Raw genomic sequence first — 26,907 nt, forward strand, 5'->3', positions numbered from 1 at the left:
ATCCAGTGTTACAACGTTGTTGTTAGAATAAAAAAGAAACACAGGCTAGGGACGTGTTGTAGGATAATGTATAGGGAAGCTGGCTCCCTATTCTTGAGGTATGGTTTATATGGTATTTTAAAAGATACAGTGTGTATATTATTTATCACGATGTTGTAATAAATGTTTAAGGCACGGATATGCCAGAGTTGGTCATGGAATGCAATGTGCGCTAGTTTTTAAATATTCACTGGTCCTGTAATACAAGTGCCATAAGCTACCCATCCTAATCCATCTGTAACATCTCCCAGTCATAAATTATAGAAAAGATCCTATAATTTTTAATATCTTGCAGCCAGTAAACTTGAAGCACTTTCTCCTTACATGTACCAACAGTTTATGCTCCTGCCAAAACGCTGAGGTAGGTTGCTGTATGTGCAGCTTTAAATGATCAAGTTCAGTGGGGTTTTCTTCCATGTTTGTTTTCAAATGTTCCAGCCCCAGCCAAAGCCATGTTCAGCCTGTCACTATGGAGTCAGAATCGCTGCCCATGAGCCTGGCAGTGGCTGGTAGAGAGGACTGGTGTTCTGTAATTGAAGTGGACAGGTACATATGTACATGGAATGAAAAAACAAAGCTGGCCTCCACAGCTGGGGTTTTTCAGGAAAATGTAGTTTTCAGAGCCTGACACTTACTGGTTCAAAAGCCAAACGTATTTTACTGTGCAAGGGGACTTGGAAAGACAAATGAAAGAGGAAAAAAGAAATGAACTAATTATACAGCATGGTCGGGTTTATTTTATTTAAAAGAAAAAAAAATCTGCTTTAAAACATTTTCATTGGGGACAACAGGGGGAAATGCTGATACTGAACTTTAAAACTGCTTTACAGTTTATTTTGAAAAAACCTCTCCCAAAGCTACTTGTACTGCTTGAACATTTATGAACTAAATAAAGAGATGTAGGTTTTTTTAAAGGTGTTATTCATACTTTACTAATGTATTGAAGAAATATGAACAGGAACACCACAGATCTATATAGTAGTCATTTATAGAAAATACCTTATAAAGTACATGCAGGTACACTGTACTCCTAATAAATATTTTTTAATCAAGTGGTTTTTTCAAGTGTTTTACATGAAAATAAGGGTTAATTTCTGTGGTAAATACTATTATTCAGAACAAAATGCTTGCTGGAAACAAGCTCCTGTTAAATGGTTTGATGTGTTCGGTTCTGAGAGCAGAAAGGGGAGGAGCTTAGTGGTATCTGTGGGCACAGCACTATTTAAGGATGCTGAATGTAGGGATATTTCACTCAACTTCCTAATCTGTTCTTAGGAGAGTTCAAGCAGCTTGCTCTGGCTCATTTTTTTTTTATTCCCCACTTAGTTTTACATAGTCCTAGAATCTGCAGAATGGAAAATATGAACTGAGAGAATGTTTTGCCCTCTGCTGTAATATGGTCTATTGACTTCATTACAGCCCTTGATCTGCTTTTTCTTGGCTCCAAGTTGAGTCACTAGGATTGTGCTCCAAGTTCCTTCTCTGGGTGGCATAGAACCTGTAGAAAGTTGGGGCTTTTTAAAGATACACATTTGGTTTAAATTTTCAAGTAACATGAATTCTCTCCCATCCCTTGTCAAAGCAAATTGATAAGAGCTTTAAGCACGCACACTAGTCTTAGCACAGTTGTCTTGTGTCTAACTTCTAAAATCAAGATCAGGCATTTAATAGATTCAGGGTTTTTATTAGTTTTTTCCTTGTGAACATTACAATTTATAATACATCATATCTAGTTTGACCTCCAGAATGAATCTAATTTAGTACATCATGGTATTAGTAAAACAAGCCTGATAATTGGGCTAAAACTTCCACTAGTATCTTATACCCTTCAGACAAGGCAAGCTTAGAATGTCAATCACTTTACAGACATTTAGTAGTGTTTTCAAAAAACCACCCAGCCCCAATTAAACTGCTAAGCCGATACAATTTAAAGCAGGAAAGATTTGGTCGACGGTCCCTCCCCCAGCAGAATTTAATTAAGAGCTATAGTTTTTGCCTCATTACGGTTTTGGAATCATCAGTTGAAAATCCTGGAGTCTGTCGGGATGGAATCGCACGTGTCAGTCGCCGTCCTCAGGGGCAGCTCCTTAGCGGTAGCCGGGCCCGGGCGGGCGTATTCCCTGCGGCCCGAAGGGGGGCCGGTCTGCGGGCGTAGGGGTTGGGCCGCTGGGCGGGGGGGTCATGGTGCTGCCGGGCGGAGGGGTGAGCCGGGCCGCGGCTGGAAGGTGCCCGGCGCCGCCTGGGAGCCGCTGTAGGCGGCGGGCTGGGAGGCCTGCGTGGTGTAGGGCTGCGGGGGGAAGCTGCCCGCAGGGTACTGCGGCGGCTGCTGCGCCGGCAGCTTGCTGCGCCTGCCCCGGGAAGGCGGCGGCCGGGGCCGGGGCGGCCGCCTGGCTGTAGGCCGGGAACTGCTGGGCTTGCTGCGACGGCGGCTGCTGCTGGCTGTAGCCTGCTGGAAGGCAAAGAGCAAGGCGTGATGAGAGACGCTAAGACCCGTGGGGGCCTGCAGAAAGACCTTTGTTCCTAATGTTCACAGTGACAAATGCAAAACGATGCAGGAATCAGCAGAAAGGCAAACCAAGCGTGAACTGCGAGTTTTCCCTGCCTTTCACACAAGCGCACGGTCGGGGTTTTGGTGCACACCCTGGCAGCACAGCACACTGACAACAGTTACTATAAACAGTTTTCCTGTGAGGACAAGAAATAAAAGAAAAAAAACCCCAAAGGACAAGTAGTCTTTTCTCTTACTATCACACACACAAAAAAAATAGTCTTCATTGGCAAATGAGGCAAAATTCGACCCTTTTCCCAAACAAAATCTCCACATTAAACTTTCTTGATAATACTCTCAGGGTTAATATCAGCCATGCCTTTGGTTTAAATCATAGGTGTTTTCATTTTTTCAGCATTAAACAGACCTTTAGCTCAAAATTTTCATTTACGCGTCCCAAATTTGATTTCTGTGCATAAAACTAGCTTCCAAAGGGAATTTTTCTTCTCGAAAATTTTAAAACGGAACAAAGTCCTTTCATGAAGAAATAGCTACTTTTATCCATCATGAAACACACCTGGCAGCTACTTGCAATGAAACCTCTCCAGTGACTGGAATCCTGTCAGCATTAAACACCAGACACACAAATTATTAAAAGTGCACAGCCCTAAATGGAAAGAGTAAGGGTAAGAATGCACTGCAGTAAACTCACCTTGAAACTGGAATCAAAATTTACTCATGAGACAAACCTCTGAAGGGTCCATTTTTACACCCATGTATAAATAGCCACTGTTGCCTAGTAGATCTATAAGAGTGGGAAGAGATCCTGCTCTTGGGAAAACATGCGTTTGAAAGGAGACAATACTCATGAGAACTAAAGCCATACAAACAAAAAGATCCTATGACTCAACATCTCCAAAGGCTGCTGTCAATAGGTCCTCAAAAAAAACCACCCTGTTTCTGAAGATTAATTGTAAACTAAGTCATGACAAACAGGTGCTCCAATAAGTTTCTGGTGGCATTTAATTCATACTTGACAATGATGTTAATTGGAAAGCAAAACTTACAGTGCACTACAGCTTTCACAGGAACATCAGTAAATAATGGATTAGATGATGGTAGGATATGTCTGGAAAGCAGATTGGAATGCCTTTGTTTCCCCACTCAGTTTTTAAGCCTAGAGAGTCAGACAGATGCTTCTACTTCCAACAGGCTTGCTACTGCTGAAATTATACCTCAGTACTTCTGTCTCTGTGTTCTAATTACAAACGTGGGGGTGAGGAATCTGCAGAGAACGAGAACCATTTAGACACTCAAACCAATGAGCGCTCACACAGTGCACAGGAACAAGGTCTGAGGCACAAACCTTTAGTCCAAGTATTCTAGGGTTCTTATCCAAGCTAAGCTTGGAATTTCTTTGTGAGCTCTGCAAATCCTCTCATCTATATAAAAATTGATGCACTCCCACTGTGCACCAAGAAAAAGGTCACACTGGCCCTGAGCCACTTAATGGGAGTCTTTAGTTTAAGGAGGATTTTTTAAAACAAGCAATGATAAATGCTTTCTATAATTTTCTGAAATTATTAAGCAAAATGTAATTCGTTGCAGAATTTACTCTTACAGGTTCATCCCTAAACCTCATCTGGCCTCTCCTAGATGCCAGCTGCTTCTAAAGGAACTGAAAGTTCTGAGCTCAAGTTTATTTTGGGTATACCAAAGCCAGCTTTTTGTATTTCACTGCACATAAACCAGTAGTGCACTAGAAGAATCTTCTGCTAAAAGTCTACTGGCACCTTTACTTATGTACTTAGCAAAATCAAACACTGAAAACAGAAACATTATCACTTGAAAGTTTCTCTGATATTTACAGTATGTATAATAGCCAAAGATTTACTGAGTGATAACTACAGTGTTTACACCAGTAAAGTTTGGACACTGAGATTATTCTAGATGCCAGAAATAGGGGCCACCTTTAGACACTTTGATATTTAAGAAAGCTAAATTGGGATGTTGTGTCACTTACTTGCTAGAATCCCATGACTGCAGAATATAATCTTGAAGGCTGCTCACCCTTCAGGTGACTCATTTTGGCTGCCTTTCTAACAAGGCATTCTGCTGATTAGTCACATTCTGCCTTTAGTCACAATCAAGTAGGACTGAACTTTGACTACATACTAACAACATAAACAGCTACAGTGTTCTCTTCCTGGCAATTTCTGAATTTTGCTAGCTCCCATAAGGAACATAGGCATCTGGGCAGCTCAGCACCCTGACCTGCACCACGGGGTCAGGAACTGAGCTGACAGGGTCAGGCACTGCAGGAGAGGTGCTGCAGCTGAGCTGCTGCTGCAGAGCTGCTTACCTGGGGTACTGCACGCCATACTGCTTGCTGGGGCTGGGCCTGTGGCTGCTGAGCAGGTAACCAGGCTGCTGGTACTGCTGATACATCTGACCTAGGGATTAAAAACGCATTCGTTGAAGCCCAGGACCCCGGTGAGTTACAGCGACCGATATCCTAAAAGTTCAAACAGCACAGAAACAAACCCAATGACATCAAAGTACAGATCTAGAGTTTCTCAGACATGTTGTTCTGACTAAAATAAAGTTTATCTAAAGAGTTACGTGAGGCTTACTATTGTACATTCTCAGAGGCAGCCAGAAGCTCTGCACCTTAATTATCACTACTCTGGTAACAGACCAGGAATCTTTAAACGTCTTCATAACTGCTCCAGAACTTACACTGTAAATTAAAGCACTTCAAAAGTTAAACATGTCCTCAGATTGTCTGTTTAGATTAGGTTCTTAAGGACCATTTCTGCAACCAAGTACTGTAAGCAGAGTGGTATATTATTTATGCTGACCGATTTTTCCAGATAAGTCATCCATCTCTTAGCATCGCCAAGGCTTCTTAAGAGACCCCAGGGTATACACCCAAAAGCAAAAATAAAACCATACATTCTTTAAGTTTGGTAGTCCAAGTCAATGCTTATTTTCCTACATTCACTGTCTTCGATTCCTTGGCCAGAAGAGGCAGAATATTTGTTTACACAACCTATGGGTCCTGTTGAAGCTTTATGCTTCTGCTGTTTTTCAATCTACTAAGTCTCAGTCAAAGAAAAAAATCAGTTATCTGCCAAAACTAAAGCTTAGCTGAACTGAAGCAGACATGGAAACTTTACTATTATGAAGTGTTACTGTACTATTATTCATCCTGCAAAGACCAGCAGACTGTATAAATAGACTCTAAACTCTATCTTCAGAGCTGCACCGAGACAAAAGCAACTGCTCTCTGCTCCAAGTCCTCCCAGACAGATCCCTGTCCACACTTATTTAAAGTAACTTCTTATTTCTTCTTTTATCTGCACTATTTGCAGCTGAAAGGAACAGTATTTTACACTCACACTAAGGTGTTTAGAATACTTTATATTGATGCAGTCACTTAAAAATATTATTGGTGGGCAATTACTGTGGGATGGTGAGAGTGCAAAACACAAACCTTGAAGAGAATTTAAGCCTCTTAGCTTGATAATTAAGAATTAGAAACTCAGAAAGTTCTCTTTTTGAAACTCATTTGACCTTAGGAAGCTCTGGGAGAATAACCAGCAGGCTGCCTGCCTTGGGATAATTTCCTACAGGCTAACAGAGAGACCACACTGGCACCTGCTGGAAATCCCAGGTAAAGGGCTAGTAAAGAAACAGCATGGAGTTTTAACAAAGATTTCTGAGAGGGCTTGCTATCTTCTCCAGGCCTGAGGTGTTTAGAGGAACAGAGAGTTGTTCCAGGGCCACTTAACATTCTTAATTTACAGCCATGAATACAGGTGGAGATCTTATGGGTCTTCAGACACAGAGTTTTCTCTCTCCCTGGATCTTTATTCTGAAAACTAGATGAGCTACAGCATTGGGGCCTGTTTTGTACTTAGCAGTGCTCATTGCAGTGAAGGGTCTGCCAGCATTTACCATTGTTCCTGTGCACTGAAAAACACTTTCAGTCTGATTCAGAATATAGACCATTTAAATATACTCACACAACATTCTTTTCCCTAGAAGATCATGAAGTGCTTATGGGACTGAGATTTCACATGAATTTCAGCAAAGATTAAAAAAGTATCTGTATACAATATACATCTGTATATAATTACTTCTTGTGTGTGTTCAGTTGAATTCACAAGAAAGCACAGGCCACAAGACACAGCACTGCACTAGAACATCATTGCTGGATTGAGTTAATTCAAATAAGTGAATGCTGAAAACTTCTCAAGGGAGGCAGCCCTTCAATAGTATCAGCACACGAAAGTGAGGTGACTTGATACTCACACTTAACAACCTTATAACCAATCATAATCATCACAGCATTTACTGGCAGAGAAAGCCATTAATAAATAAACCCCAATACACCAGAATGACTGACACATGACTGGCATCACCAGTTTACTTAGATCTTCAAAATACAGGTAAAGAGTGCAGGGGGAAGCTGAGCTTGGGGCGTTTTGGGATTTTTATGAAGTGAATTAATAATTTCAAACTGGTTTCAAAACTAGTTTCTAACAGAATCTGCTGTTTACCAGCAATGCCATTTATGTGAGCCCATCCTGTTCAAAACCTAACAATCAAAACCTACCCAAAGGTCTGGCTGGGTTATGGCTCTGTGGGGACAGCACAAGCCTCCGAACTACCACTAGACTGAGGTGCTATCAAACCCCAGTGAAGTATAGAAAACCACTTCATGTTTCAAAGAAAAGTCTTTGAACACTCTGGAATAAAATTGATAATTGCACTTACATTACCCAGCTTTGGTGAGAGACTGCTGTTTACCACATACGTAAAATGCACAGCATAAGCAAAGTATTTTTAATTTCTAATGAAGAAAGACAAAAGTTACTTCTGATCTCTTCCCAAAGACTGAACCACGGAGTGAAGAAAATCTAATCAATACTTAAATTACTTATTATTGCAGTAGCGATAATAAAATCTACATAAAACTACACAAATCCCTTCATCATTAGGACTGTTGCACTATACTTTCCCTGACCCAAGTTAAGAAAAATCACTACATGCACTCTGATACATGAGCCTAGATAACATCTTCCCCAAGAAAGACAAGTTTCTAAAACAAGTACTTTTCCCTTTCCCTGGTGCTAGCAGCCATACAGGATTCCAAGCTAGTGCTGCTAGTGCTTCTAAGTGTTTCACTTCTTTGTTTCAGTTCCAGTTTAACAGCAACACTTCTTACTTACTGTATTAAACTATAGTACAAAAACTAAACTCATAAAATACAAGTTCAGTAGATGAAAATACGGTTTCTGAATATAAAATTTTCTGGCTGCCAACAGAAGAACCTGGAGCCCTTTTTTGCAAAAGTAACTTTTATACATAATCACCAAACTGTTCTATCTTTAAGCTACAAAAATGTCTCTTGCTATGTTCTAACACTTGACCAATAAGCAAGGAAAGGCTGAAAGCAGCAATAGAAGTGTTTCATAAGCTCTACTGCAACCAACAGCATTCATACCTCTTTAAATATTATACGTAACTACCACCTGTTCAAATGCTCTGCTCGATCAAAATATTACTTATTCCCTTCAGGCAAGGCAATCCAAGTGACTATGTGACCACCATCTCACATGTGTCTGAGCATTACATCAGTAAAACAAGCATCAGGGGGCTCTCACTTGTGCCTACACCAGCACAGAAACTTCCTTAATATGGAGGAAGAAGTAACAAAGCAAGTTATTTCACTGACAGTTTAATTCAGAAGTGTGCAGGTCTGAAGGCTCAGTGCACTTAGAAAATAGCAACAGAAGAAATGATGCCCAAATGTAGGAAACCTCAAAACAGGTAAATTCTGAGAAGTTAAACAGTATTTTTAAGGGCATAGTGCAAACAAATCTGAATACCAGAGTTAAGACCTTAAACTTTAAGGTTGAGCCAGCTGAGCTCTCAGGAGTTATAAGGAATTACCATGCATTTAAGATGATTACAGGGTTTAACTTGACTAGCACAGAGCCATACACAAAAAGGAAGCAATGAAATACTAGCTTCAGGCTGTAGATAGAAATTATGAGAAAACAACAGTTTTCATAGACAGTAGACAAGTCCACGAACTGTTAGGTGAAAGCTCAACACAACACAGTGTATGACACGAGCACAGATGTAAGCAGAAATCAGCACCATGAAAATTCTCTCGTGTTCCACCCTTTCCGACGGAGCCACGGCTCCACCTGCTGTTTCTGTACGGCCCAGCACGGGCAGCGAGGACAAAGGCTGTCCTGCCTAGGGGCACACATCGCTTTGGGTCTGCTGATTTCAGGCAGAATCAGACACCATCCTTCACACCCTGGAGAGCAGAATAGCATCCTGCTTACCTTCCACCTGCCCGGTCTGTGGCTGCGTGCTGGGGTAGGGCGGCTGCTGTGCCGGAACCCCAGCGGGATGGGCTGCAGAGGAGGAGGAGGCGATGCTGTCTGGCGTTCCTGATCGCTCCTCGGCTGGGGCACTGGGCGGTCCTGGGGGAGCAAGGACAAAACACAGCAGGTGATATGAACACCGAGCTGAAATTAAAATTTCTATTACAAGATTCCTCCCTTGCAATGTTTTTAACATTTTTTCCACTTCAGATTTACATGTGTGTCATACCCAAGCTAAAACTAAGTGTGTATTTGCACATCTAAACTTTAATTTGAAAATATTGGGGACGAGGCAGGGGGGAGGATTTTCCACCTATCTTTAGGTACGCAGATTTTATTCTTTTGAGGAACCTGACTCATAAATGAGAAAAAACCCTTCATGACAGCATGTTTTTTCAACAGCTTCAAGTGTTAACCTTGCACACACACACACACACACACTGAAGAGTTGCCATGTTTGGACACAACATGCACTTACCTATTTTTTCTTATCTGGAGGAAAGGTAAAAGGTTGCATGGAACTATCCAAATGGATTAGCATTTTACTGTGAAACACATAGACCAGGCCACAAAGTGTTTTACTGATAGCTAAATAGCATCTAAACAGAAAACCTCCAAAGAGGTGTTAAAATCACACTCCCAGACAGGATATGGCAGGCTTCAGTCTAAAAGCAATTGTCTGCTCTGCTAATTCTGAGAATATTCCAGCTGACACCCAAAGACAGCAAGGAAACTGGGAATTCAGGTTTTCTCTACATTAGTAAGAAGTCCTGAAACACACATGAACAAGTATAATATACTACAATTTAATGCAAAATATTTTGTTAGAAACAACGGAGTTTAAACCTGGATCCTTCCAACTGTATAAATGCTAAGAGACTTTCAAATACACACTTTAAGTTAAGCATAAGTACTAGAACTGCTGACAATTTGTTTGCAATTTTAGATAGTTATATATAAACAGTAAAAATATGCATCCAACAAGCCCCTAATTGTGTTTTCATGCTAACCTTATTAGGGGAAAGTTAATTAAATCTGCGTAATACTTGATTTGCATTTATATACATAACTGCAGGATTACAGCTTTAGAAATGTGATTTCTTAAACCCTGCTTAAATGGTCTTTTGTGGAGCTCTTTGTACATTCAAAGAACGGTCAAGTCATTTCACTCTCTCAGAAGGGTTATGGAGACACAAATATTGAAGTATCACTGATTAAAACATTAACTGGCACTGACAAAACCACTCATTCAAAAACTAACTCAAATTTTCTGCCAGTTGTGCTTCACTTGCTATTGCTTACGTGTTTAGATAGGCCCATTGCAAGTTTTGTGAAAGAAAACTTGTGGTTTGTGAAAGAACCATGCTGTGACAATAAACAAAATGTGCCATGGAGGAAGAGATCACACAATAGGCCTGGCCCACAGACTAGAGCTTCATACTGAAGTCAATTACTGTCTGTGAGTACAACTTTGGATCCTGCACAATCACACAGTGCAGATCTGCTTTTTTTACTCCACACTTTTGCCATGGTAGCCATACTGGAAGAACAAGCTCCAGTTGCTACTGGTTTGCTCATCTGTATGACTACTTCACACATCATATAAAACTCACTAGCTCTGGAGTTGAGAGTGCACAGCAAATCCTGTTAGCTAGCAGCAGTTTCATTTTCATGTTTCAATGAGCCATTAAATCTTGCCAAGCCTGCACAGGTTCTGTGCAAAATCACTTCCCTAAGTTCTGCATCACGCTGCTTATCACATTCTACACTGATTTTCTAGCTTCAGTTATCCTGTCTCAAGTTGACAGCATTCAGTTTAGTATAATCAATTTTTATACACTTAGCATTCTATTACTAGGGCTAACAGTCCTCTAGCTCTTCAAAAAAAATTATATAATTCAGACAAGTATGTAATTGCTTTCTGTTAACAGTGAAAAAGTTGGTTCTATCTACTTCTAAAATGAAACAGAGAAAAGGTGGGGTCATACAACACATTCTGAACGACCTAAACAGCAGAAGCACAAGCCAAGAACATGAACTGCAAGATCAAACCTTGAAGCAGAGCAGTGAGTTCTTCTATCACTGGCAGATATCAATTAAGTCAGTCCACACAATAGCTTTAAATAATTCAAATTAAAAAAAATTGAAGCCATTTTCTACTCCAAGCTAAAACACAATGCTAAAATCAAAGCAACATTTCAATATTTTGTATACAAAAGTTAGCACACAGATACAACACCTTAACACAGCAAGTTTTAGAATTCTGAAAAGACAAGAGTGAACACAGAACACAGCTTAATACATCCAACATACTTTGTTACAAATCAAAACGGGAGTCATTGATTACGAACAGGTTTGGCTTTCCTTTTCAGCAGCCACATCCTTACCTGACACCTGATCATCTGTCAAGCCAAAGGCTGACATGACATTCTTGCTGATTTCATCCTGGTTCTTTAGCGGATCGAATGCAGACATGCTCGCTGCTATAACTTGAGTGGATGGCTTAACATTACCGTCAGCAGCAGCAGGCTTTTCGTCCCTACCATCTACAGCATCTACAAAGCAAAACGCCAGTTACCAGCTCTCCAGAACTGAAACACCAGCACACACACACACACACCACAGCAGCATTGCACACCTGGGGCTCTGAACACTGAACTGCTGCAATGTGCATGGAGGGTAACAGTGGGGAATCATTGATGTGTCTGAAACCGGGAGGGATTACAAAGTTTGGGTTTCTTTCAGTTACTTAAAGATATACTAACACTGGGGACTATCAGTATAATATATCCTGTGTTCTGAAATTCAAAGGCATAAAGCTCCTGCTTCAAACAAATGAGTTGCCCACAAGGACTTCAAAATTAGAAAAACATACAGGATAGTTCCAACTTATTATGGTGTTTATCAGCTGCAGTTTCTGGTTTGTACTCTACCTTTTTCCACTAATTTTTCCTAAGCTGACAGGTGAAGTCGAGATCTTTGCAACTATACAGGTAACTGAATTGCTCACAAATGCCTTACCTAATAGTGCTACATTTTCTGTTAAAAGCAAACAACTACAAATAGATACAGACTGGGTAGTTTTGTTTACATTCTTGCATCATCATCTAACCTCCTTCCAAATAGTTTGTAACCAGAATCCATGGTATTCCACTGAAATTACTAACTGCATATACTGTAGAAACTGGGCTGGGATTTTTTTAAGAAACAAAAGCAATAAAATTTTGAAGTGCAAATACAAAAGTAACATTTCCTAAAAGGCAAGCTGATGTTCTTGGTTCACCTCTTTACTCAGAGCTCTGTACTTCATGCCTTTGTCATTATTTTCTGTGTCCAGCTTACCTAAACTCTGTAGTTAAGCACACTGAGACACAATATTTGCAGTATAACTGCCCTAAGCTAGGAGATCAATACCTCAAAACTGTGAGAATAAGACTTTCTTTCCCACTTTGCCCTCCCCCAAAAATCCTTTCCCACCCTACCTGTACCCTCGTGCTGCTTACCCTGAGACAGCTCTGATGCTGGTCTGAGCGCAAAATGTGTGGATTCAATTTCCTAACCTGGCAAAAAAAGCGGATATAATTTTGGCTGAATTCACTTCTTATTGTTTTAGTGAATCAAACTTGCTTAGCAACACAAGATAAGCACCAGAGCTAGCCCAAAGTAAGCAGAGGGACTACTCAACTGCAAGCAAGAACTCTTCAGCAAAAAAACCCTATTAATTTGGCTAAAAGCCCTTTTAAGACATTGCTGAGGTTCACAGCTGTTAGTTACAGGGTTTTCTTACATTGCAACAAAACCTTGGATTCTGAAGTTTAATTCCTAAGTTAGGTCAGTGCTTTATTCCAGATACCTTGAACCAAAATTCTGTCTCTGAAATAACTAAAGCATTAAAAGTTAAGTTCTGGGCCATCAAGCAACAATTCAGAATGATCCATGTTTCACTTGGTTAAACAGTGCACCACTCTGCAAATCAAAGCAAACGACCCTTTGCCAGGCTGCCTACCACTCTCAGGCAGGTTAGTGGAAAGCCCTGGATCCGCTGGTGGCTCTAAACAGTCCAGTAAACGATTGACTTTATTGCGGAGTTCTATCAGCTCTCGGCGCAGGTACTTCACCTGGTTAGATTCTAGCGGCCTTGGCTGTCCGTTCACTGCAAAACAGCAATTACACAAACTTAACGCTGTAGGAACATCCAGCTTTGACACCCAATCTAAGATGACAAAAGAAATCCCGACTTTTACTTGCTTGTAGCATCACCATCCTTTGTGGAGTTTAAAGTGAGAAAGTTTAGGCTGAACTCATTCTAGAGCTTTACTGTTCCTTTAATATAATCTCAGTTCAGCAAAAGCTACAGCACCAAAGCAAAGTCCACAGTGAGTGTCTGCACTGTTTACTCATTTCCCTGCATATACCCTGAATGATGCAGTGGTTCTGGAAAGCTATTCCTTTAGAACTGACACAGCACACACAACACTACTGCAATTCATGAATAAGATCAGTGTCTAAGTTAAAGGCTTGGAATTACATGTTAAGTTACTTACAGTAGTTCGAAAATAAAGAACTTTTACACAAAGGCTAAAAGGATGTTAAGATCTATTCAGCTCCAAGCAACTAACACTAGTTTGGAGCAGTGTACCACTGTGAGGTGTCAGCTTTAAACTCTCATGCACCTGCAAAGAAATCCCCACAAAAGCTAGAAAGTGGAGGAGAACATGGAAAAGAGCACTAAGGAAGAAAGAACCACTGATCACATGGATATGCACACATACCAAATACTTTGAGGAAAAAGCAGTAGTTTCAGTTTCCATTAAGTTTGGAAGTCTCATGAAAAACATCAAGAGAAAACAGATATCATGTATTAACACAGCAGTTCCAACTTACTGATTTGCACTTCACCTTCTGAGGTGACAAATTTAAAGGTTTTTGTACGTCTCACTGAACTCCACTGCCTGAATGTTAATAGATATTATTTAAAATAAATAAAAAAATACAGTCTTTATACTTACCAAACAATGTCAGCTTAAGTATCCTACTGCATTGAATGGCAAAGGAGAGATCTGAGCTATCAAAAATTGTTATAAGATCTCCATCTGAAAAGAACAAGAAAAAGTTACATTAAATCATAGCCTATGACTACTGTGCTTCACGTCAGGACAGAAATGTTCCTTCATTACTCAAAAATAATTTTTCCCTATTTGATTGTGAGATCACTAGAAAAAATGTTTTATTCTTTTAGTAGAAGACTCAGTGTGCAGAGAAATCATGCACAGAAGGTAAGACAGAAGCATGACTGGCTTCAAAAGGGAATTTTCTGACATTAGCCCTTTGATGTTGCATACAGCTCATCATTTTTTTTATGTTTACATACAGGATGAAATATTAGAGCTAAGAGTTCACCCAGTCCAACCCCAGGAAGAATGATGTTACTACCAGTTAAAAGTGAAATGCCTATGCCAAGTGGCTCCAGAACTGTGCTGTTCATGAACAGACAAGAGTCAGATAAATGGCATAAGCCAACCCAATTCCATTTCTAAAAACCAAAATAAAATTTTGAATGTCCTAGAACATTTCCTCAGTTTATATTCAGAACCTGAGATGCAAGACTATTACCATTCCCTTGCTGAAAAACAAAGTTCAGGTGTAGAAGTGAATAGTAAAGATCTCTCTCAGCTTTAACATGCAAATAAAGTAGGAAAACACAAAGATGCCAAAATAGTCAGAAGAAAACTTCTCTCAAACAGGAATACGACATGAAGTCCCAACTCTTAGGCTTGGATTTCTTCCATGTCATGTATCAGAGGGTCCTAATGAATTTACACATTGCAGTCTGTCACAGGAACTTTATTAGAACTCGATGGGATCATTTATTCCTAGGATACAAAGGGCTATGCACAAAGCAATGATCACCTTTGATCGTATTAATCCTCAAAAGACATACCGAGTTCCCATTCAGTCTGGTCTCTTATGATTCTTAAGTTGAGTCAAGGAAAGCCACATTAACATCTCTGCTTACTCAACAAAATCACTACTAAAACAGGACTACTGTCTTTGGCAGGACAGATTTTCTGATGTTTAACATATTCAACAGGTAATTCATAGCTTAAATGAACCTGAGCTAAGCAGAGCAAAGGAAAGAGTGGAGCACATTATCAGGAAAACATGTACTGGCACAAGGGATAGAAGGAACACTTCCTGCCTGAGCAGTTTGATGACTGGGAACTAAGGTGAAAAACCACCTAGTAAAGTTTCACCTTGAAAAGCAACAGTGTAGATAAATGCCACACAGCTTGGAACAAAGCCAACCCTAGGCTGCCCAGGCTCCTCCACAAAACACTGTAGCAAAGGGGTTCTGTGGACAGACACAGGAAGACATTTTCCATTACAGATTGCTGCCTAAAAATCTGAGTGTATATAAACTCCTTACACATTGGTGACAAGGGCAAACTGTATCTAAATTCTGGTTAAAATTTTCAAGTAAATTAATGCTTCGGTATGAACAGTCATAAAACACGGGATATCAAATCAAAGCCAGCTCAGAATTTGTACATATTCTAATTTTGTCGTCCCTGACTACAAGTAACACCTCTGCAATGGAAGGTTTTCTTAAGTAGTACTATTAATAACACCTCACACTACCTGTCAGTCTTCAAAGAAGATGCTAACAAAATTAAGTTACAAAACTATTAAAGTGATAACATATAAAATAATTTTCAAGTTTTCTTGAAAGAAATACTGTTGCCTCCCAAGATTTTTTTTATGTCCTGTTTTCACTTTCACAATCTCACAAGACATCTGTTGACAGCAGTATCAGTCATGGATTCTCTGAGTAGAGACTGGAAAGTCTCCAGAAATGAGGGCTCCAAACCCCACCAGGCAGCCTGCTCCAGTGACACGCTGCCCTCCTGGCCAAAACTCATGCTCAGCCTCTCAATCTGCAATTTCTGGCTGCTGCCATCTGGTGCTGCTGCAAATTGTTCACACTGAATGGTCTTTGCAACTCCCTTTGCACTGGCTCTGCCCTCAGCCCCCTCTGCAGCACAGTGAACAAGCCCAGCTATCTCCAGGGCTCCCTGAAGGCCACCTGCACAAAGCCCCTCCCTGTCCTCACCACATCCTGTTGGACCCCTCTGCAGCTTCTCCAAATCTTTGTGTCCCAGAATGCACACGTTAAAAGTGAGCACAGACATGCAGCCTCACTGGTCACCACCTCACCAGTGCCAGGAAGAGGAGGATCAGTGTCCCTGTTTACCATTATGATCCATAACAGGATTTGGACAGACTTTATCCAAGTTAAACAGATTTTTTTTCTTTGGCAGTAAAAGGGGGGTGTGATGAGTTGTGTGCTCCCTCCAACCCAAACACCTTTTCCAGCTTTTCTCTAACCTTTCCTAAATGCTGATACCAAAATCCAACATTGTCTTAGCACAAAGCCCCTCTATTCCTTATTATATGGTAATGCAATAAACGGTAATTACTTCTCTTAGCAATCCATAACATTGGCAAAACATCCTTGATGCTCTTCTGTCATACCAGTCAACACTCAGATCCACTGCCTGAACAAAGATGCATGTTCTAAACACTCTATCCTGCACAATGAAATGAAAATGCACATCAATACACATGGTTTACATGGATTAATGTCACCCAAAAGAACTGGGATCATTCCATCTTAATTCTTCCTCACTTATTTTAACCTTTAGGTTGAACGCATTAAGAATAATGAATAAATTTTATATTTTAAATTGTTACAAGAAAAAAAAAAAGGCTCAGAAGCACCAAGGACAGAATCTTGTTAGATGCATAAAGTCAGATCTATGATTCCTATTGACAGCCATCAAGTTATTATCCGAGTATATGCTAAGATTCATAAGGTCATTCATATGGCGAAGTCATAGAAATATCTGACAATTTAAGCATATTAGATTTAGCAAAAAAAAAAATTCATCTTAAGAAATGCCAATGAAGCTTAATTCCTGTTACCATGACACAGATAGAATTAAACGATGCTAATTATTTTCTGCTGGAAAATAAAACAGACTTTCCTTTATTTTCCCTACTAATCTTGTTATTTTTAGAACTTACCTTTCTCATTTTAACAAGGGACACAGCTTTCCCTCTCGACAATTTCCCATGTATCCCATTCTCTGCTATGCCAATTCTTTTTTTCTGTCTATAAACTAGGGACTCCCTTAACTAACCACTGGACTGCAAGGTATTTTAGCATTAATGCTGCATCACCATGATGTGTTTCAACCTTGATGACGTTACAAATCTGCCTCATTCCTTTGCCCTGCCAGCTGTTTCCTCATCTAATAAGCTTCATTATCTACTAGACTTACTCACCCTTACATTTCTCATTCAGTTCATTTTTGAAAAAAACAACAACAAAACACAAAACCCCACACAGTCAAAAACCACACTACATCAAAATGTAGTTTTCCTTCACCCTGGTAAATTTACCAAAGGCTGAGAGATTACTGACTAGCACAGCAGCTTGAATACATGCAGTATGAGGAAACAATCTTCTATTACAAGGTAATGAAGAACAAGAGCAAAAAGGCCAGTCTCACATTATACCTTCTGTTTTAAATTCAAGCATAACTTAAAAACAAGTCAAGTTCCTGTTATTGGCTCTATAGGCCTTTTAGCATGTGTAACTCAGTAATATGGTGTGCTTAAGATGCAGTTTTACTCTTTGATTCATACAAATTCACTGCTGACAGTCCTCATTAGTTTGTTTGAGGCTGGGGGCTTTTTAGCTGACATTGGATTTTGTGTGTTCAAGAACTAAATAGGACATGAAAAACGTTTCACATCTAGCAGAGCAATTTCCTTAGCTCAGGAGTTTGAAAGCTTGAATAGAAAACTTGACTTCACAAAGCCGCATTCAACCTGAGGCTTCGTTTCTCTGGTAATTAATAAAAACACGACATAACCTAAAAATGTAGGAATATGGAGGGGTAGATGAAGCATTCTTTGAACACTCAAAGACTGTGCACATGAATTTGGAGAAGACACAGATGGAGGCTGTGGAAGTAGTGGACATTGTTAGACCAGTTTATGATATCTCTCTGTAACGGATCCACACAAGCATTCCTGCGGGTCTAGGGGAATAAATAACAGAACAGAAATAGCTAAAATGTACATATTCCAATGCATCTAATGACTGAAACAGATTTAAAGAAGAGTCTTAGCTTACTTGAAATGAAGTTAAGGATGTAACAGCTCTCATATGACAAGCAAACTGAAGTCTTGTTAACCTTTTCCTTACCATTTGCAACTACATCTGCTATTAGGAACATAAATAAATGTTTGTGGTACTGATGATCACCTAGCACAACACACCCTGAAATCACAATGGAATAGTGCAGGACATTCTGTGTAGTGGGTTTACCCTGGCTGGATGCCAGGTACCCACCAAAGCCACACTGTCACTTCCCTCCACAAGAGGTCAGGACAGAGAACACACAGTGAAAGGACAAGATACGAGATAAGAACAGAGAGAGATCACAAATCAGTTATTGCCATGGGCAAGATAGACTCAGCTTGGGGGAATTAACTGAATTTATTACCAGCCAAAATCAGAGCAGGATAATCCACCTTTCAACCCCTCCTTCCTTTCCAGCTCTATCTCTTCCTCCTTCAGTGGTGCAGGGGCACAGGGAGTGAAGGTTGTGGTTTCTGCTACTGCTCAGGCAGAGGAATCCTTCCCCTGCTCCCACCTGGGGTCCCTCCCATAGGAGAGTCCTCCATGAACTTCTCCAATATGAGTACACCCCACTAGCAAACAGCTCTTCAGGAACTGCTCCAGCCTGGGTCACTTTTCCATTGGGGGCAGCCCTTCAAGAACAGCCTGCTTCTGCATGGGCCCCCCACAGGGCCACAAGTCCTATCAGGACACCTGCTTTAGCACAGGCTCCTCTGTCCATGGATCCTGCCTGGTTCAGCACAGGCCTCCCAGGGGGTCACATCCTCCTCTCAGGCATCCAGCTGCTCTGGTGCAAGGCTCCTGCACAGGCTGCACTTCCACAGTGGATCTCTGCCCTTCCATGGACCTCCAAGAGCAGCGAGGGCACATTCTGCCTCACTATGGTCAGCACCTCGGGCTGCAGGGGAATCTCTGCTCTGCTGCCTGGAGCACCTCCTGCCCTGACCTTGGTGGTGCAGAGCTGCTCTCACATATTCTTGCTCCTCTCTTCTCTGGCCAAAACGACACCTGTACCATAACTCTTTTCTTTCCTTTTTCCCTATGTTATCACAAAGGCATTACCACCATTTCTGACTGATTCAGCCTTGGCCAGCAGCATGTCTGTCCTGGAGCTGCCTGGCTTTGGCCTCCCCTGTAGCCCCTCCACTACCAAAACCTGGCTGTGCAAACCAAATACAATTCTGAAACAAAGAAATCTCAAAGTAAAAGCAGGAAGTCTCTAGAGTGTGAAAGACAGCCAAAGAATGAAACTGTAATTACTGTCTCCATGATACACCATTATCTTATTCTGAATAAAACATATTAGTATACACTAAAAACCCCAGAGGACTGTACTTAAAGCACAGGTAAGAATGCAAAAAAAAAAAAACCCACCCAAAGTAACTTCAAGATATAACCTAATGAAAAAGCATCCAATCTCCTTTCACCTTTCTCATTTCAGAAAGAAAAAAAAAATGTGGTAAGAGGGAAAACAAAACCACCACAAATCCACTGAGCTCCCCCTCTCTAGAGATCAAGCCCCAAAATACTGGTCAAGACCCAAGACCTACACTACTTACAATTTCGATTAGCAGCATCTCAAAAGCTTCATGAACCTAAAAAACTGTCTCAGAGCTATACAAAGTGAAATTTTATTGCTTAGATATATGAACAAAAGTTGACATTTTAGGCAGCACAGGCAGCACTGAAGTTTCTTAAGCCTATTAAGAAAAAAAGAACCTAAATGCCTCAGTAATGTGGCACTTTTTTACTGTGCAACAGCATAATCATCAGTCTTTAAGAGACTTTGGATTTTATCACTTCATTCCACATTTCATTTTATGAATACCATCCCTCTGTCCCAAATTAAGTAACTTATCCATTCCTCATCAACATTCAAAGAGGAAAAGCCCTCCAATCACAACCTTCTGTCTCTATGCATCTCAAATAGGGTTCTCTTCATTCTGTGAAAATCCTTAAGGTTATGCCTGTTTTAACATTAATGATCAATATTTTCTTTGGAACAGACATTGTGCAGCAGATTCAAATGGTCCCAGAGAGGAAAGATTTAATGCACATTTCAAGTTAAAATTATTCTTCTAATCTTTACTGATGAAGAAAAACATTTAAGAATTATTACCAAATAAATCAAGTTTTCAGTCTGACAAGAACTTGTGTTAGGTCACACATGTTTACTCTCTTTTCACCTTCAAACCCACTGAAAAAAAAAATGTTTAACTGAGTTAACAGGAGAGAAAACTGCAATCAGCTTCTTGCAACAGCAAAACGTGCACTTTCGGAGAGAAAAAATCTCAGAAAAAAACTGAAGAAATGCAGTTAAGAGAGTATAACAAGAGACACAGCTTCTAGTGTCTGATTAAAAAGATTACACAAGAAATCACTTGCATATGTCCATGACATTGGACAATTCTGAAAGGTGAATTTCCAAGTTTCTCTCCATAGATAAACTGTATCAGAGTAACAGTAGCCAGTTAAATCTCAACAGCAGTAATTAAACCTTACCTTCATCTTTATATTTTATTGTGACTTCATCATTGCTCAGAAGTTTTCCTCTAAAAACTCTTTGCATCATTAGCACCAATTCATCATAGGTGATATCTTCATTATGGATAGGGATTCTCCTAATATCTTCCCCAAGCTGAGCTTTGATGATCAGCTTCCCACTCAAGTCCAGCTGCCCATTCATGGTGGATTCCTTGTGGCCTGCACACCTGTTAGCTGCAAAACATTAAAAACATTTTAGAAAACTGAACTGTTAGTAATTTTAATCTATCTGAGGACAGTTGTGAAGCTTTACATTATTACCTTATTAGATTACTTTTTCATGCCCCCCTATTATGAAAAAGAACAAATGGGGTTTTTTTACCATTTAAGAGAAGACTGCCAGAACAAATATCTCAAGGATTTCAGGCTGTAAGGTGGCTTTCTTAAGGGGATCAAGTTGAATCATGCATTATTTCCTGAACAAATAAGTGCAGAGCTAAACACTGGTTTAATCATATGGATGAACAGAACTCACTGAGGGCTCCTCTCCAGAAAGGAAGATTCACAATTTCTTAATTTTTAAAAATTTTAAAAATTTTAAAAATTTTGATTGGGATATTTTAACCAAGATTTTAGACATTTAAAAGCAGCTCAATAGACCACACATTAGCTACTCATTGCATTCAACACATGGTCAGAACAGTCTGTTACTCTCAGTGTTTCAAGAGGCTCCAACTGAATAGGATGTGCAACAAAGCCATCTTGTGTCCTAGCAGCACACAGCATATACTTCTGTTATATCATTAACATTTAATGTATGAAAATTTTAAAATTACCTCTTTGTATTAGGAATCGCTCGTTTAAAACCACAAAGGTTTTACATTTAAAAATCTGAAACTACAGCAATGTTACACAAAGGGGGAATGAGAGGGAAAAAAAACCCACAAAAAGAGATCCAGGATGTTAAGTCAAATGTCCCCTCCCATTTTCACTGCTCTGGACAGGGCCAAAAAAAATAGATGTGGAATGAGGGGCAACTAAAGCAGCAGTTATCTGAACATCTGAAGTCCAGTTACTGGAGATCTTAAAATGTAGGCAGCCCATATCCAAATCAAGATTTCTGAAGCTACGTGCAGCCACGTGTTCATTCTCCTGTGCAGGAAGAACTCTCAGAGAGATGCAGCTGGTTTTCCTTTGCCTTTAAAGATGTTGTAGCACAGTGCCTTATGAGAAAAATGAATTTTGCTACAGTCAGTCATTTTTAAGGTACTGCACTGAAAATTCTCTCCTACCAGAAACAAGACACTCAGCTGAAGCCTCTAATACATTCCTTGATGCACCTGTATATATTTAACTCTACTGTTTCACTGACAATATTTTAAATTAAAAAGTTGCAGTATAATGCTATCATTAGATTGTAATTAAATTTCGAGGGGGGGGAGGGTGGCGGCTGGTAATTAACTTTATATAAAGCAAAGATTTCAGGCAAAGCCCTTTGTTCAGCCCAAAAAGATACAAGCAATTATTGAACAGAACTCACTCTCCTCATCACACACAAGAGCAGGTAGGTGGATACAGCCTAATTGCAGGGAAAAGGGACCTGCAATTAACACAGCCACGTTGCTGCCAAGGCACTGTGATGAAACTGTGAGGTTTATAGTACTGTTAATGCTCACTAATGCATTAGTCAGGTTTCGCAACACAGGAGTCTTGACTGCAGCCACATCAAGCCAGCCTCATTAAGTCACATTTAAAAGGTTCTGCACAAGTTGGTTGGTTGTTGGGATTTTTTAATTGAAGCATTAAAAAACAAAATACAGGTTTCCTTTCAACTCCTTTCCAAAAACACCCATTCATCATTACCTTGTCTAGATTACTGGGCAGTTTTCCCACCTCACTCCAGGACAGAGTTACGATAAGCCGCCATGCACTGCCAGTGCCAGTGGACAGTCAGCTGCATCAGAAAATAAACATATTTACAGTCACACTTCCTTAGAACGACACAATTCACATCAATCTTCCACTTTAGAGAATCTCAGCGAATATATCCAATTAAAAAAGACCCTTGCTTTACCCATACTTTAACAAGCACGTTTACACTTCTGAGTATTGCAGAATTTGCATTCATCTAAAACAGATCTCAAACAAGACTTTTAATTTTGTAATAGAAGATTTTTATGTTTTACATTTTCTAATGGCTGTAGGAATTCCTAACAGTAATGTATTCCTTTCCAGGACAGTCTCCAAGAGATGATTTAGCACAGAGAACAGCCCAACAGGGAACACATCTGGCTCTTCCCTCTGATCCCATGGGTGTACCCTCCTGGCAATTCCTCTCCCTCACATCACAGCCAATCAAAAATCCATAATCTGATTTTTAGACGATTCATTGCTAACCAGAGAATAAAAGTAGGTTCCCTTTTACCCACATAAAGCTGGGCTTCCCAGCTCTCCTCTTTCAACTCAACTGGAAGTAAACTGGAACATACAGGAGGAAGGCAAAGAACAAGCAAATCCCAGAGAAGAACCAAACTTACTCTGGTTCTCCAAGGCTGGCAGCTGCTCCTCTATAAAAAGGGCTGTGCCTGCTCCTGACAGTGAGAGACTGTTGTGACACACTAAGCAGAGGAACAGGAAGAGGATACTTTTCTGATGCTTCACTCACATTTCATAAAATGAGTAAGGCATGAAGATAGTGTCCCTTTCACCCCAGACCTGCTACAGTTCCAGCTGAGCTTACTGCGCTGGACAAAAACGGGATACAGATGATGCATCCTCGAGTGGTCCAACCAGAGTTCATCTAGTCACCTCCTCATGTTGTTTAAGCATTAGGGCTGGAGATTGGTTTTGCTTCTTCAGCATTACAATATGTTACTCAGAGAGTGGTAACAGTAACAACTGAACCCCATCTGTAAGGCCTAAACATACACATTTTGGTGGACACAGCTGAAGCCCTTTCAACAGACTGAAGGTATCATTTGTGTCTTTGTGCAAGGAGCTACTGTAATGCTTTATTTACCAGCATTACTCAGAAACCTGCTGTCCATCAATGACTAGGGAAAGGCAGCAGGAGAATATTTAAATGCACTTTTTTTTTTTGGTTCAGCTGTTCTCCATTCTGCTTGCAGATTCTGAACACTGCAGCTGCTTACAACTGTTACAGAAAACTACCCGAAATATTCGAATCACTGAATTACACAGCACTAAAGCTTTTTCCCCTCACTGTGACACAGCTGAATGGATGACTCCATTGAGAGAGTTTTTCAGAGAATACATCCAGATCGCACACTAATGAGCTTTTTTTTAACAAAATCAGTGTGCATCTACTTTCCTGGGGTGGGGAGGGTTCAACCAACCAAAAAACATTTATGTCTCCATGTTTCAGCCACAGATTGTTCCCCAAAGAATCACACTGACATCTTTCTAACCTACCACTTTCATTTTGCGGGTACAGACTTTTCCTCCCCTCCCAGCTCACTTTCTATCCACATTATGCATTAATCTAGGTGGTGCATGCGGACAGAGACCGCCCAATCTAGGCCAGTCACTTCAGGATCCCCTCTGAAACCAGCATCTCAGCACCACGTTGCATTTCTTTCACTACCCTTTCTGCAGACCAGCAGAGAAAAACAGCCTTGCCCAGGCAAGGAAAGGACAGACGCTCCTGCTTTGATTTTTCCTGTCAAAACAGGGTGAATGATCGGGATGAAGCCGACAGCAATACGAGCAGGCAGGACTGCCTCCCAAACGCCACCTGAGAGAGAGCCATGAGTTTTCCCCAGACAGGTGGGGGGGTGACGCGAGGAAGCAGAGAGGAGAAAAGCTCTTTTCGGTTTCCTTCAGTTCCCATTCGGGCAGGCCGAGCGCAAGGAGGAACAGAAGTCACGGCCAATCCCTGCCGGGCCATGAGGAGCCGGCGGCTCCCAGGGAAAGCGGCTGGCTGCCCCGCGACACCCGGCCGTGCGGAGGAAGGCATCTCCCGCTGCCCCGGGCCCAGGAGGCCGCGGCCGCTTCCCGCCTCCCTCAGCCGCGGCCGGGGGGGCGCCAGGGGTCTCCCGGCCCCTCCAGCAGGGGCCGCGCCGCCCCGGGCACCGGGGAACCATGGCGGCGGGGGAGAGAGGAGGGGGCGGCCGGCTCACCCCGAACCCAACGCTGCCCCTCTCTCCCTCCTTCCCGCCGCTTCCACGCGCGGCTGCCCCCGGGAGCATCCCCCCCGCGCTCTCTTACTCTGGCTTCTCCGCCGTCCCGCCGGTGCAGCCCCCCCGTGCGGCCCCGCGCGAACCCGGGCACGGCCGCCACCGCCCCGTACGTGGCAGGGCAGAGAAGGGGCCGGAGGCAGGCCGGGCCTGCGCGAGCCGCGCGCCTGCGCGTTCCGCCGCGCGGGGCCCCGCCCCTTCCCGGCCGCCATGGCGGCGCCTCATCGCCCGGCGCGGCCCCTCAGTGCGTCCCCTCAGCGCTGCCACGGCCCGGCCGCGCTCCGCCAGAGCGTGTCTCTGAAATACCAGCCTTGGCCTTCGTCGTGATATAAATGCATGTCATATAGTTGGCCTTTGGGAAATATTAGTGTGGCTGCTATGTGTATAACTGTACTGTATTATGTTTTATCAGTAAGAGTTTAGAAGGGTAATAAATTCGTATTTTTGGATTATACCAGAAGGTTAAGACTGAGATTATTATTATTTTTTTTTTTAATCTCTTCTCACCAGCAAGCCAGAAGCTATGGGAGACGGGGGGTCACCTTGTGGCCCTTCATGAAAAGCCTGTCAACTTTCTGTTTTCTCATCCAAATGAACCAGAAAACCTCAGAAAACAATTTACCCCCATGTAACCAGACGGAGTGGAGCCATCCACAAAATAAATTTATTAGATAAGATGATCAGGAATACTTAAAACTGATCAAAAGAAGAATGTTTCATTAACATCTATTGAATATTCAACACAGCACTCCTTAAAGACAGAAGTCCTAAAAGGGTGAGGTGGGCTATGGGCAGACCTGGTGCCAAGCCCCCTCAGCTGAGAGGCTTTGCCTATTCTGTCTCCTAATTTGTCTATTTTCTTAATTTTTTATTACACTTATAAATTTTTTAAAAAAAGTGTGGAACTCGTTTTTCACCGTAGGCTGGCAGCGCTCAGAGAAAAAAAGAGCCGTAAAATTCCCCTGTAGTTGTTAGACACACACACAGAAGCCATTCATCCTTGAATGGTCACATCCAGGCGTTCATTATGATCGTACCTTCACACACTCTCACACTCCCCTGCCTTGCATTCAGAGCTTGTCCTCCTAAGAGAGAAAAAAACCCCGCGAATTTGCAGGTAATTTCCTGAGTTTTGTCAATGGAAGGTGTTAGAATGGATTCCTCTAGCAGAGCTACTGGAGCTGGACCTCGTGTTGCAGTGGGATAGTTGGGATCTCTGCTGCTCGTGCTCATTTCGCAGTGAAGGCACTCTGCTGCTCAGTACGAGAGAGGTGCTCTTATAAGTATTGGAGAATTAATTCATGTTTTATAGAAATATATGGTATTGAACCACCAAATAAAAAGTGATTGTGAAACTGCAAGTCTCTGCCGGGAGCAGGGGAAGTGACCCATCTGCAATAGAAAGAAGAGAAAGAAGGGTGTCTCCACCAGGAGATGGGTCTCCTCCGAAGATGGGATTACCAATGACCCAGTGATCAACACCTGATGGAAATCTTATCTACATCATCATGGGTGTGCATCCCAGTGCAGAGTTCCCGTAAATGCAATCAGAGTCCAGCCCTGCAGAAAGCCATTCATCGGACTGGGAGACGGAGAGAAAAGGAATATGAATATGGAACACCAACTGAGTGGACAGTGGGATGAGACAACCTTCTCTCTGGCCCAAAAACTGTACATAAGGCAGCCCTGCAAAGGCAGGCTGTGAACGGGGAGCACACGGAGCTGCCGGATCTGAGGGTCTCCCAGCACTGACCCCAGGCCCCGTGCTGTCCATTGATTGTGGCTTTTTCCAAAATTCCTATTTCACAATAATTCTCAATAAAATGGCATATTGATGAAATTGGGCTGATTACTTATTACAGGTGTGTCTATACAAAGCTACCTAAAGCATGACTGTGCTTAGTTATTTTCTGCCTTTAAAAATGCCTTTGAAAAGACAAAGACTTTTCATTTAATATCTTAAAAAGCAAAGCTTCCAAATAGTTTTTTTTTTTTTTTTTTTTTTTTTTTTTTTTTTTTTTTTTTTTTTTTTTTTTTTTTTGCCAGGACAAGGAAAAATGTTGTTTAATTTTTGTATTTGTC

The 26,907-nt window shown here is 41.4% G+C and overlaps 1 protein-coding gene across 1 annotated transcript; it reads right to left on the bottom strand.

Annotated features, from left to right (window-relative positions):
* Positions 1 to 1,702: 1,702 nt before the first annotated feature.
* TFG (trafficking from ER to golgi regulator) lies at positions 1,703 to 24,985 on the bottom strand. Its single transcript, XM_066340719.1, is given in 10 exon segments — positions 1,703 to 2,245; positions 2,248 to 2,377; positions 2,379 to 2,488; positions 8,893 to 9,033; positions 11,322 to 11,489; positions 12,941 to 13,087; positions 13,944 to 14,027; positions 20,648 to 20,863; positions 22,493 to 22,583; positions 24,857 to 24,985. Coding segments are annotated over 8 exon segments (1,083 nt in total). The 5' UTR covers positions 20,832 to 20,863; positions 22,493 to 22,583; positions 24,857 to 24,985; the 3' UTR covers positions 1,703 to 2,126.
* Between the last annotated feature and the right edge of the window lie 1,922 nt (positions 24,986 to 26,907).

The sequence above is a fragment of the Sylvia atricapilla genome, chromosome 2, assembly GCF_009819655.1.
Source record: "Sylvia atricapilla isolate bSylAtr1 chromosome 2, bSylAtr1.pri, whole genome shotgun sequence".
Lineage (NCBI taxonomy): Eukaryota > Metazoa > Chordata > Aves > Passeriformes > Sylviidae > Sylvia > Sylvia atricapilla.